At 39.6% G+C, this 14,178-nt stretch overlaps 1 protein-coding gene across 4 annotated transcripts in view; it reads left to right on the forward strand.

The window, feature by feature from the left end:
• The window catches only part of pcnx1 (pecanex 1), a 280,941-nt gene that overhangs the window by 234,005 nt on the left and 32,758 nt on the right, over window positions 1–14,178 (forward strand). For all 4 annotated transcript variants that reach the window (XM_072569208.1, XM_072569209.1, XM_072569211.1 and 1 more), the window contains 4 exons: window positions 6,310–6,563; window positions 7,789–8,019; window positions 9,419–9,519; window positions 12,562–12,712. In XM_072569208.1, the coding sequence (XP_072425309.1) occupies window positions 6,310–6,563; window positions 7,789–8,019; window positions 9,419–9,519; window positions 12,562–12,712 (737 nt within the window). The remainder of the gene's footprint in view (window positions 1–6,309; window positions 6,564–7,788; window positions 8,020–9,418; window positions 9,520–12,561; window positions 12,713–14,178) is intronic.

Consider the following 14,178-nt stretch of genomic DNA (forward strand, 5'->3'; position numbering starts at 1 on the left):
CATCATGGTTGCCCACAAACCCACCAACACACTAAAACAGCAGCTCATGAACTTGAAAGACCCTATACAGACAAAAAGCAAAACAAATGTCATTTACAAAATACCTTGCAAAAACTGTAACAAACACTACATTGGACAGACAGGCAGAAAACTAGCCACCAGGATACGCGAATATCAACTAGCCACAAAACGACATGATCAGTTTTCATGCTCACCCTCACCACAGACCTTGACAAGTGCTGAAATTTCAGCTTTTTCTAGTTTCTCTTTTATCTTGCACGCCCTATTTGAGATAATTTTGTCCATGACACTCACTTCCCTTAATCCTGTTCCCATTAAACTGCCAATGTGTAGTATTCTTACAGATAAGGAAGGACACCACTTCGACTGGGACAGCACATCCATTCTAGGTCAAGCCAAACAGAGACATGCATGAGAATTCCTAAAAGTGTGACATTCTAGCTGGAACACTATCAGCAAGCACATTGATTTGGGTCCCATTTACCATCCTCTGAGGGGGAAAAAAAAAACAGGAAATGGCATCACCAGCCCAAGGAAACCTAAACACAGAAATAGAAAGCAGGTCAGAACACTAGTGCTTCACTGGAGGCTCACTGATGATGTTATGGTGACGAAACATCTGAAAATGAACCTTCCAGCCTAATGAGCAAACTCCCCTCCAAGACCTTAACCTGAGCTAAAAATCTCCAAACTCGCTAACTGTCTATACTAATACACAAGTTTATTATTATAAGATGGAGGGCAGGAGGTGTAGTTGGGTAATTGGCAGTTTAATGTGAACAGGATTAAGGGAAATAAGTGTCATGGACAAAATTATCTCAAATAGGGGGCATAGATTAAAAGAGAGAGGAGGTCATGTTGGAGCTGCACATAGGCTATGATATTGTCTGGAATGGAGTATTTCAGCTGAGGTTTATAAAATCGTGAACGGCTTAGATAGGGTACATATCCTAGGGTGTGGGGGGAGGAGTCCAGAACTAAAGGGCATAGGTTTTGGGTGAGAGGGGAAGGATTTAAAAGGGACCTGAGGGATAACATTTCATGCAGTGGTGTGTGTGTGGATGAGCTGCCAGAGGAAGTGATGGAGGCTGGTAGAATTACAAAATTTAAAAAGCATTTGGATGGGTATACGAATAAGAAGGGTTTAGAGGGATATGGGCCAAGTGCTGGCAAATGGGTCTAGATTAATTTAGGATATCAGGTCGGCATGGACGAGTTGAGTCAGTCTGGGTCCTTGCTGTACATACCGATGACTCTGTGTCTAAATGCTGGGTAAGCTCAAGTTGTTTCCTTTGGAGCAGAACAGTTGCGAGGGCGAACCTGATAGAGGTGTAAAGGATTATGAGGGGCATGGACAGGGTGAGTAGAAAGCAGCTGTTCCCTCAGTCAGAGGTTCAATGACAAGGGGGCAAAAGTGAAAGGCTTGGAGGGATTTGAGGAAAACCTTTTTGCACCCAGAGAGTGATGAGGGTCTGGAATGAACTACCTAGGAAGTTGGTTTTGAGGTGGGAAACCTTACAACCTTTAAAATGTACTTGAATGAGCACTTGAAATGTCATTTATTCAAGGCACAAGTCCCTAGAGTGGAAAATGGGACTAGCGTAGGTAGTAGTATGTTTTTGGTAGTACAGATTTGATGGGCCAAAGGGCTGCTTCTGTATTATATGACTCTCTCTTATTATCTTGAGTGCAAGAGCTGATGATGATTTATGTAGTCCATCCTGATCTGCAGCTGAATACATAAACCAGCTTCACCATAACAGTTCAAGCTTGCGACCCTCAGATTATAGGGAGGGGAGATATTAACATGTAGACTAAAATATAAATGAGGAGCAGAAGTAGGACATTTGGCCCATCGAACTTGATCTCCTGTTCAATAAGATTACTCAACATTCCCACCTACCCCTTTTCTATTAAAAATCTGTTCTTCTGCTTGAAAAATATTCAAAGACTCTGTTTTCACGATCTTTTGAGGAAGAGAATTTCAAAGACATTCATCTCTCTGAGAAAATAAATCTCCTCATTTATGTCTTGAATTGAATTGAGCTACTTTATTGTTACATGTACTCAGATGAGTACAGTGAAAAGTTTACAAGTTGCCACTCAACGATACCCTCTTAGGTTGAAAGCAGAAAAATAAGGAAAATAAACTTGTTAAACTTTGCAGTTAGTCTTACTAAAATGCCGAAAGACAAAGAAACACAGTTCATAGTTCAACACCACAGTCCATAAGTAGTCCATAGCTTTGCTGGGTTAGCACTCCTGACAAGGGCTTGACCTCACTCCCACTGCTGCCTCGGGCTGCCTGCTCCCACGCTCGCCTCCCGGCGGCCCCTTAATTTTACACAGTAACTATGTACTTTTAAATTTTCCCCACAAGAGTAAATAAACATTCTTTCTGCATCCAGGCTGTGAAGACCCATTATGGATATTGTGTGTTTCAGTCAAGTTGCCTCTTGCTAATCCCAAATCGATGCCTTGTGATCAGGATTTGTTTGCCACAGTTAGACCCTGCATGCATTTTGCATACGCGATACAATGATTTCAGATGACTTCATTCTGTCCTGTGAAAGTACCTCACTAATCCAATTGCTCTTTGAAGGGCCTTGCATTGGAGGCAGATGTTTGCAGGTAAAGGGATGGCTGGAAAATGGGAAGCCTTCAGAAATGAGAAAACAAGAATCCAGGGCAAGTATATTCCTGTCAAGGTGAAAGGGAAGGCTGGTAGGTATAGGGAATACTAGAAAGAAATTGAGGGTTTGGTTAAGAAAAAGAAGGAAGCATATGTCAGGTATAGACAGGATAGATCGAGTGAATCCTTAGAAGAATATAAAGGAAGTAGGAGTATACTTAAGAGGCAAATCAGGAGGGCAAAAAGGGGACATGAGATAGCGTTGGCAAATAGAATTAAGGAGAATCCAAAGGGTTTTTACAAATATATTAAGGACAGAAGGGTAACTGGGGAGAGAATAGGACCCCTCAAAGATCAGTAGGGCGGCCTTTGTGTGGAGCCACAGAAAATGGGGGAGATACTAAATAAATATTTTGCATCAGTATTTACTGTGGAAAAGGATATGGAAGATATAGACTGTAGGGAAATAGATGGTGGCATCTTGCAAAATGTCCAGATTACAGAGGAGGAAGTGCTGGATGTCTTGAAACAGGTAAATGTGGATAAATCCCCAGGACCTGATCAGGTGTACCCGAGAACTCTGTGGGAATCTAGAGAAGTGATTTCTGGGCCTCTTGCTGAGATATTTGTATCATCGATAGTCACAGGTGAGGTACTGGGAGACTGGAGGTTGGCAAACGTGCCACTGTTTAAGAAGAGCGGTAAAGACAAGCTAGGGAACTATAGACCGGTGAGTCTGACCTCAGTGGTGGGCTAGTTGTTGGAGGGAATCCTGAGGGACAGGATATAGATGTATTTGGAAAGGCAAGGAATGATTCGGGATAGTCAACATGGTTTTGTGCGTGGGAAATCACAAATTTGATTGAGTTTTTTGAAGAAGTAACAAAGAAGATTGATGAGGGCAGAGCAGTAGATGTGATCTATATGGACTTCAGGAAGGTGTTCGACAAGATTCCCCATGGGAGACTGATTAGCAAGGTTAGATCTCATGGAATACAGGGAGAACTAGTCATTTGGATACAGAACTGGCTCAAAGGTAGAAAACAGAGGGTGGTGCTGGAGGGTTGATTTTCAGACTGGAGGCCTGTGACCAGTGGAATGCCACAAGGATCGGTGCTGGGTCCTCTACTTTTTGTCATTTACATAAATGATTTGGATGCGAGCATAAGAGGTACAGTTAGTAAGTTTGCAGATGACACCAAAATTGGAGGTGTAGCGGACAGCGAAGGATCTGGATCAGATGGGCCAATGGGCTGAGAAGTGGCAGATGGAGTTTAATTCAGATAAATGTGAGGTGCTGCATTTTGGGAAAGCAAATCTTAGCAGGACTTATACACTCGTGGTCCTAGGGAGTGATGCTGAACAAAGACACCTTGGAGTGCAGGTTCATCGCTCCTTGAAAGTGGAGTCTCAGGGAGATAGGATAGTGAAGAAGGTGTTTGGTGTGCTTTCCTTTATTGGTCAGAGTATTGAGTACAGGAGTTGGGAGGCCATGTTGCAGCTGTACAGGACATTGGTTAGGCCACTGTTGGAATATTGCGTGCAATTCTGGTCTCCTTCCTATCGGAAAGATGTTGTGGAACTTGAAAAGTTTCAGAAACTATTTACAAGGATGTTGCGAGGGTTGGAGGATTTGAGCTATAGGGAGAGGCTGAACATGCTGGGGCTGTTTTCCCTGGAGCGTCGGAGGCTGAGGGGTGGGTGACCTTCTAGAGGTTTACAAAATTGAGGGGCGTGGATAGGGTAAAGACGAAAAGTCTTTTCCCTGGGGTTGGGGAGTCCAGGGCATAGGTTTAGGGTGACAGGGAAAGATATAAAAGAGACCTAAGGGGCAACCTTTTCACGCAGAGGGTGGTACGTGTATGGAATGAACTGCCAGAGGAAGTGGTGGAGGCTGGTACAATTGCAACATTTAAGAGGCATTTGGATGGGTATATGAATAGGAAGGGTTTGGAGGGATATGGGCCGGGTGCTGGCAGGTGGGACCAGATTGGGTTGGGATATCTGGTCGGCGTAGACAGGTTGGACTGAAGGGTCTGTTTCCATGCAGTACATCTCTATGACTCTAATTGCCCCTAGTTACATTTCAAATACTGGTCCTGAATCTATTCTTCTGTCTCTCAAATTAAACATAAAATTTAATCATATCATGATTACTTTTACCTGCTTTCACTGTGTAATTAATTAATCCCATCTCATTATGCAATACAAGATCAAGTATACTGTTTGGTTGTGGAGTGAAGAACATGCTATTCTAAGAATCTATCTCAAAAACATTCTGTAAGTTCCCCATCAGGACTACCTTTGACCATCTGATATCTCCAGTCTACCTGTACATTAAAACTCCCCCTGATTAGTGGCATTTCTTTCTGAGCAATTCCCATTATTACTTTCTTGATAGTCCATCCTACCATGTGGTATTTGGCACTGTCTGTTCTATTGTGGTATTTGTTATAGTTCCTATATACCACCTCACCTTGATTTTTTTTTTCTCTCTCTCTATCCACAATTTCTATATCCTAGTTTCTTAAATTTTGGTTATTTCTCTATCATTCAAATACCATAATTAACTGGCAGAGCTTTGCCTTCACCTTTTCCTAGCTTCCTGCCCTTCCGAAGGGTCCTATACCATTTCAGTATTGAAATCCCAGTCGGTTATCCTGCTGCTGTCTCTGTCACAAATATTACATAATATCTACTTATTTCTATTTCTGCTATTGATTTGATGAAATGTGTAGCAATGCCACTGCAATGGTCTTGAAAGCGCAAGGATTGAAGATGGAGCCGAGAGTCCACGGTTCATTCAGAAAAGGTGCCATAGCCCCAAAACCAGTGCATTTTGTTTATGTTTTTGTACATTCTGATCTCTCTTCCTTAATTGCATCTGTACTCCTCAATTTTTACTACATTTGCATTGTTAAAATATTATTTTAACTTTCTGTTTTACACATTCTAGTTTTAACTCTGTGATTGATAGAAGATTCCTCAACAGCCTTTCTTTGTTTCTTATGGATGGCAAATCCCTTGTAGAACTCGCCTTACGTAAGAGATGTTGTAAATCTCACTCCTGACAAGCTTGCAAAACTGGGCAGATGTCATCAAATTTAGCATTCAGTGTTGCCCTTTGGTGTTGAGAGCAAAATCACAAATCAGCATTACCTTTAAAATTTCTTTTTGGGGGGAGCTTCAATCCAGAACATCCTTAACCAAAACCAACACTAATATACAGTAATCTCCATGAACAAGTAATATGTACGTTTAGTTTGCAATCAGATATGGAGAATTTAAATTATTAGTCTGAATGGAGACAGCACAGTTCCAGACAGAACTGAAATTATCAGATGACTAGCTAACTTCATTTTCAGTAATTGGCTTCAGGGGAGATGGTTAGTGAGTCGGGCCCGTGATTGTTTCCAATGCTTCTTTAAAGAAAGTGCATCTCTGTTTTTTTGGATCGAGATTAAGGCAAGCTTGGTTTTTATACCTATCACATCTGATGCAATGCTGGAATAACCACCTGAGCGTAGCATGAGGAGACTGCTTGGTACCCTTGAATATTTTGGAAAGGGGGGTGAAAGTTACAATCAGGATTTAGACCCTTTATTAATGATTTTGATGTTGTAGTGTCAGCCTTGATCATGCTTGTTTCCTTGTAGGCACGTACTGTCAACAGCGTGAGGTGGAAGCTATCACAGAAGGGGTTGAGGAAGATGAAGGATTCTGCTGTTGTGAGCCAGGCCACATTCCTCACATATTGTCATTTAATGCTGCTTTTGGTCAGCGCTGGCTTGCTTGGGAAGTTCTAGTCACCAAGTATGTGCTGGAGGGCTACAGCATCACTGACAACAGTGCTGCATCCATGCTGCAGGTGTTTGATCTAAGAAAGATTCTCACAACTTACTATGTAAAGGTATGCATTTTGCACGTTGTCACCTCAACCACATTAACATTTTAACGTATAATAGCATTATCTCTGAACAATAATCCAGTGCTATTTAACAGTATATAGTTATTATGAAAAAGTAAGTGCTTCCATCTTTCATGGTTCTTGACTTTATGGGATTTTCTGGTGGAATATATGGCAAGAGAACTAAAATTCCTGATCAGTCGAATTTCACTGTCCAAAAGCTAACTAACTGTAGACCTTATCTTTCATGTTTTGTCATCTGTATCTTGGTTCACAAACCCATAGCTCTTAAGCAACTTCAGCAATTCTATATTGTTGTAATGTTATTGGACCTTGGTTTTATTCTGCATTCGGTCAAGCTGTATAAACCTGGATGTTCTTGATTGTGATGCTGGGTGACACTGAAACAGTGTTGAACTTTTCTTTCCTGTTGATCACTAAAACAGTTTGCCAACGAAAATGATAAAAATATAATGGAAGAACAAAGTGGAAAAATGATAGAAGTAAATAATGAATTCATACTTATTTTCTTAAGTAACCTTGCTTTGAAGAATTCCTGTCTGTACTCAAATTAAGGTTCAAGCTATCATTGGTGCTTTTCTTATGCACTGACTTTCTTAGTTTGGTTCCCATTTGTTTTTGCAAGAAAATATACAGCAAAGTAGAAAATAAACTATTTGAATAAACAGAACTACAGAGAAATTGAATTAGGAGATGGAAACATTGTCACCTCCATTTTGTTTTAACCATTGCTTTCTCATTTTTAGAGTTCTGATATCTTGCCAATACAGTTAATATGACTCTGCTAAGCAGCAGGGTCTGTCTCGTCACCAGGGACACCACTTGCTGAGTTCATAGCTTCAGCTGTGCTACTGTGAGGGCGCACCAAGAAGAGACCAAGCACTTGCCAGTCAGGCTAGATTAACAATGTTTGAGCTGCCAACAAGTTACAATGCAACCTTGGCAGAGATTTGAGTGCAAATTAAACCAGGTTGGTGCATTGGTAAATAAGAACCATGCAAGAGACAGGGAAAGAAAATAATGTCAAAGCTGGCCTCAACCTGTAAAAAGGTGTGCACAGTGATAGTGAGCTTATGTTTAGTTTGATACTGATTTTGAAGATGTCAGGAATGACCAATGTTAATGAAATTTTATTCATGTGCTTGCTATTTTGTGGGTAATGACTAATTTTAATGTCTTCATCCTCTGTCTTCATGTTTGCAACTAGAGTATTTTATTCTATGTAACGAGCTCCCCAAAGCTAGAGGATTGGCTTGCAAATGAAACCATGCAGGATGGACTTCGAGCATGTACCAGCCACAATTATGTTGATGTCGATCCCACCTTTAACCCGAACATTGATGAGGACTACGATCATAGATTGGCTGGAGTATCCAGGGAAAGTTTTTGTGGGGTTTATCTCAACTGGATCCAATATTGTGCTTCTCGAAGAGAAAAGGTATTAAAAGCACCACAAAACCTGGTCGCGTAGTGAAAAGAGTTCCAAGAGTATCTTTCAAAAAGAAAATTGACCAAGAGGAAAGAGAATGCGGATATATAGGGACAAAACAGGGGTTGGTAGCGAATAAGTTGCTTTTCAAAGGAGCATTGCAGGCTCAATGAGCTGAAAAGCCTCCTTTTAGCTGTGTTACAGGTCTGTGGTTGTATTTCATTAAGCAAAAGGTCAGATTCTCTTGCATAATTCTTTTGCTTATATTACCTAGTCAACTTCTGCAACTGTATAATGCTGTGGGTAAGTCGCTGCCTTTACTAAACTTAGCTGAGTCTACTACAAAGTGAGGTGATTTTTGGAATAAAACAAAGAACTGTGGATGCTAGAAATCTGAAACAAAAAAGAGTAATTGTGGATCATAGAGATGTACAGCATGAAACAGACACTTCAAAGTCTTGTCCATGCCAACCAAATTTCTGAATTGAAAGGTTTGTGGGGATCCTTGGTTGCAGCTACAAGCCTTGCCTGTACCATTGTGTTACATATTGAATTGGTTGATCCGACTACTAATTACACCATTCTGTTGGTCGGATTATGTGACAAATAGAGAAATTAGAAAGCCAGTTTATTTTCCTGATGTTCTTACCACGGATATTCATGTCATTCTGCACGGTAAGATAAGGGATGCTTCCATGGAATTTGCAAAAGACTGGTGACAGGTCTTGATAGTCACAAGCCCAAATGTTAACTGGCAGGAGCAGGTTCAAAGCTTTCTTTTTATATAGAACATATGTGAGGAGGTAAATGAACAGAGTGTGAATAAACAATATATGAACCCTGCAAATGGTATTCATGTCCGCATCTGTTTTTTTTTCAAAACAAAGCCTTTTAGTAATTTTGTGAGAGAGTCTGCATGTTCCAGGAGGACGTGGGTTAATAGTAATAGGACTTCCTGTTGTGAGACTGAAGGGTAAATCTTATTTTAGTTTTATCTGATTTTAATGATTCATGATGGTTAAAAAGCTGCATGCTATTGAGGCTCTTGTGGTGCAGTGGTACTGTCCCTATCTCCTGAGCCTGGAGGGCCTGGGCGCAAGTCCCACCTGCTCGAGAAATGTGTCATAACACCTCTGAACAGGTGGGTTAGAAAATAGCTTAATTTTTAAAAAACCTGCATACAAGGGTTCTTGTGGCTCAGTGGTAATGCCCTAACTCTGAGCCAGGAGACCCAGATTCACATCATGGCTGCTCCAAAGATGTGTCAAAGCGTCTCTGAAAAAGTTGGTTAGAAAATAGATATGTCAAAAAAAATCAAAAAAGCTGCATGCTGAGTGAAACAGTCATGAACTGTGCATCTATACAATACATATTCTGATGGCTTGATTTCTTTTTAAAAATATGTCAGCCTCTATCTTCAGACAGAGACTCCACATTGGTGACACTGTGCTATGGGCTCAGTGTGCTTGGCAGAAGAGCTCTTGGAACAGCTTCCCATCACATGTCCAGGTATGCATTCACTGACAAATTGAAGATTAATAAATTGCGCATCAATGCTGAAAGAATGCCAATGAAATGCATTGTTCTCTATTCAGGATTTTAAGACTCCATCTGAATGCAATTGATTGATATTTTAACTACTGTAGTTTTAAAGCGCAGGCATCAGACAGTAGCTATTCTGTTCAATATTTGATAAGCTTTATCAGCCAGCAAGGTTATATTATTTATTAACTATTCCTCAGCTAGGTTACATATTTTGAAATTGGGAGTCAAAGACACTAATGTGAACAACTAAATGGATTTCAAGTACTAAAAAAGCTTAGAAAGAGGTGGCAGAGACACAGTTACAATATGACAATTCATTACAAGAGAATATAGAGCCAGAGGACTGGCTGACTGCTGACGTTATTCTTATATTTAAAACCGGAGATAGAAAAATTGCAAGAAACTGCAAAAGAGTTAGCTTAAAGTTAATGGTAGGAAAGAAAATGGAATATTTAATCAAAGCTATAACCGAAAAACATTTAGAAAATGAAACTGTAATTCTGAGTTGTCAGCACATATTTTTAAGATACGGCCACGCTTGATTAAACTTAATGAATTCTTTAAAGAGGTAACAGAACACATTGACAGGATAATGTAGTAATCAAATATTGAAGAATTTTTGAAAAGAGAAATAAGATAATGCATGTTTGAATTAGAATTGAGTTTAAATGATGTAACAGGAGACAAATAACACCAAACTGAGTCAAAGTCATGAGTAGAAACCCAGATATAAAAATTATGGGCAGAATTTCTCTGCATGGATTGGTACTGAAACCACTGTTCTTGGTAATTTATATTAATGATTTAGCTTCTTGAATAAGAAATGCAATTTCAAAATCAGTGGATAAGGAATAGAAGTAGACCATTTGACCTTCCAACACATTGACAACTCATTAAGATCTCAGCTGATCTGATAGAGGCCTTAACTCATATTTCTGACTCCCTTGTAAATCAGAAATCTATCTCTTTCAGCATTGAATATAATCAATGGTCGAGTCTTCACTGTTCTTAGCCTTGAATCTTTGGAATCTTCTGCTATGTGTGAAAAGAAATACCATCACATCTCTCTTGAGAAAAAACATAATTTTGACCCTATGTCCCCCTAATTCTGGATAGCCAGTACTGTAAAAGGAAACATTGCTTCATCATCTTCCCTGTCAGGCTCCCTTAGAATTTTATATGCTTCAGTAAGATCACTTCTCATTCGTGTAAACTCCAGTGTGTACAGGTCCAACTTGTTCAGCCTTTCCTAATAAGATAACACCTTCATCCCATGAGATAATTTAGTGAACCTTCTTAGAAATTCTTCCTATTCAAAAATATCCCTCCTTACATGAGGGGATCAAAACTGTACATGGTACTCTGGATGTGATCTCACCAATGTCTTGTACAGAAGACACAAAGAAGATTATTTTTAGGGGAGCTAAATTTTAATTAGTCTAATCAATATAGTAACAATGGCGGTCAATTTGATATCACACACTCTGCTTTGGAAAACCCTGTAGCTTTGTACCAAAATAGTTTTTGCTGTCCCTTTATTCAGAGGATTGTGGTAGCTGGATTTTACTTGGCCTAATCAATTCAGAAGGTCATTGTGAATCACATTCCACATCAGAAAGTTCCACTAGGGCTCCACAAAAAAAAAATCTCTCTCACTCCCACACACTGCACTTGACCCATTGCACTTACACACCCTGCACATATATGCATGCGCACTCTAGCACAAATCCTTCGGAAACTCTACTGTTTACAGTTTGTCAATTTTAAAAGTACCAATTTATCTCAACTTTGGTTGTTGGCCAATCTTATATCCATGCTAATATGTTACACCCAGAACCATGAATTCTTACCTTGTGTAGGACCCTTTTATATTGGACTAAAAGTACACTAGTTCACTTTCAGCCAGCCATTTTGTTGTAACCTCAACTCCTAATATATTGTTCAAACTCAATTTCCCCTTTATAAAACAAAATGACATTAAGTGTTGCCATTAGAACAGAATAACACAAAAAAGACAAGGAATTATTGATAAATTTGCAGAATAGGCTTGGAATTGGTAAATGAGTTACTAGTTTATTTTGGTAGGAATACTAAGGACTTTGCTTGGATAATGGGAATGTGAATGGGATAGGTACACAAATTCTCAACAATAGAAATAGATTAATAAGGCCATAATAAAATGGAGAAAGGCAGTGTAAGGTTAAACTTCAACAGAAAGCAAATTAGGAAATTATGCCCCCTTGCATATGTGTACAATTAGTTTGGACAGAGTCTGACTCTCTGCTCTAAAGGAAGGCTCAGTTTCTCAGAAATGCTGTTGTCAGCTGGTGCAGTGCTTGTGCATGCACAGAGATACAGGTTTGCAGTGCCATGTTCCTGCAAGGAGATGGAACAAGAGGTGCCAGAAAGAAAGGCAGCTCTGCCTGTATAATCACAGTGTAGGTTGGTTCTATTTGGACTAATACTGGAGTTGTGATTCAGGGTAGAGTTATTTAGCCTGCACAAAGTAAGGAGGACAGAAACAACAATGACTTCAATTCAACTACAATTCTCTGAGCAAAACCAGCTGTAGCTGCATTTTAGGGAAATTTTGATTCTTTTCAAAGCTACCTCACTCTCTTCCTATTACTGGGTCAACAGTGCTTTGTTGCTAAGTGAATGTATTTCATTGAGACCACCATCTTCCCCAAGAAAACGCTGTTTACCCTTTAGAGCTGAGACAAATCATTTAACATGAGGAAGAATTGAGACCATGTTATGTTGAATGTAATAATGTGGAGGTGCCCATGTTGGGCTGTGGTGGACAAAGTTAAATATCTCAACACCAGGTTATGATCCAACAGGTTTATTTGGAAATACAAACCTGATTTGTGTGGTTTTTAACTGTATTGAATATTGATATTTTAGTGCATTGCAATTGCAATCTTAAAATTGTGGATTTATTGATACTGAACCATTTTGTAGTTTAATTTGAATATGATTATTATATAACATATTTCCTTTTAGTAATCTAGAGTCCTTTCTATATGGCCTTCATGCACTATTCAAGGGAGATTTTCGAATTTCCTCAGTACGAGATGAGTGGATATTTGCTGATATGGAGTTGCTGCGGAAAGTAGTAGTTCCTGGAATACGGATGTCCCTTAAACTTCATCAGGTAAAGCAACCTATTTTGAACTGTACAAGAGTTTCCACCTGTTATCTATGGAGTTTAACTGCCCAACACACACTTCCAAGGAAACAGATAATTTCTTGATGGCATCCTTTAACTATTTATTTGGAACTGTTTCTGATTTTGCCTCCTTGTGCAAGTCTAGGGATGAATGTTGCCTATCTTGATTTGCTGAGCCACCTGACACTGGCCCATTCAGTTTGGGATGAATTTAACTTATTAAACCTTGTTTTGTCTACTTTCAAGCTGTTGGTGAATGAAAATATTTCTTATAGAATCAATAGGAAAGAAGCTAAAAAATTAGCCTGACTTAGTTTGTTAATCCATTTTAAACTAACACATTCTGATTGGGTTGAATTTAATCCAGGAGAAAGTGAGGACTGCAGATGCTAGAGATCAGAGCTGAAAATGTGTTGCTGGAAAAGCGCAGCAGGTCAGGCAGAATCCAAGGAGCAGGACAATCGACGTTTCGGGCATAAGCCCTTCTTCAGGGCTCATGCCCGAAACATCGATTATCCTGCTCCTTGGATGCTGCCTGACCTGCTGCGCTTTTCCAGCAACACATTTTCAGCTGTGAACTTAATCCAATAAATCTTGATTTACCTAGATTCGAGCTGTCGATTGAATGAAGAAAATATTTCTCACTGAATCAACAGGAAAGCAGCCAGTCAATGAGTCAGGCAGTAAGCACTATCTATTGGTTGCAAATCAGAGGGTGCTGTGTATTGAGCATCCCAGTGACATGACTCTGAGGTCATTAAATTGTTGAGATTGTTAGGAATGTAAAGCACACAAACAGTCCATTTGGTTGAGCTAGTCTACACTGGTGTAATACTCCATACAAATCTCCTCCCTTTCTATGTGCCTCACCTCAATCTCTCAAATCCTTCTATACTTTTTTCTCCTATCTATTCTCATGATTTTCCTTTTATGAAAATATTCATGCTGTTGCTAAGACTTGAGCAAATAAATTCCTGTGGATTTTGATCATCCCACAAATGGAAATATCCTTCCACATCTCTCATAACTTTAACGATCTCTATCAGGAGATAATTTATAAGATATCTAAAATGATGTTCTTAAAGTTAACAGCTTTGAACAGCCACTTAGTCAAATAACTAAAGTCTATTTGAGTGACAGGCTTTTAACATAGGAACATAGAAAATAGGAGCAGGTACAGGCCATTTGGTCACTCCTTGTTGATCATCCAATAAGTATCCTGTTTCAGTTTTCTTTCCATACTCTTTGATCCCTTCAGCCCTAAAAACTATATCTAATTCCTCGAAAACATTCAGTGTTTTGGTCCTAACTGCTTTCTGTGACAGGGAATTCTGCAGGCTCACCACTGAAGAAATGAAGAAATTTCTCCATATCTCACTCCTAAATGTCTTATCCTGTATCCTTAAACTGGACCCCTGATTCTGGACTCACTGGTAATCGAGAACATCATC

The sequence above is a fragment of the Chiloscyllium punctatum genome, chromosome 4 (genome assembly GCF_047496795.1).
Source record: "Chiloscyllium punctatum isolate Juve2018m chromosome 4, sChiPun1.3, whole genome shotgun sequence".
In the NCBI taxonomy this organism is placed as follows: Eukaryota; Metazoa; Chordata; class Chondrichthyes; order Orectolobiformes; family Hemiscylliidae; genus Chiloscyllium; species Chiloscyllium punctatum.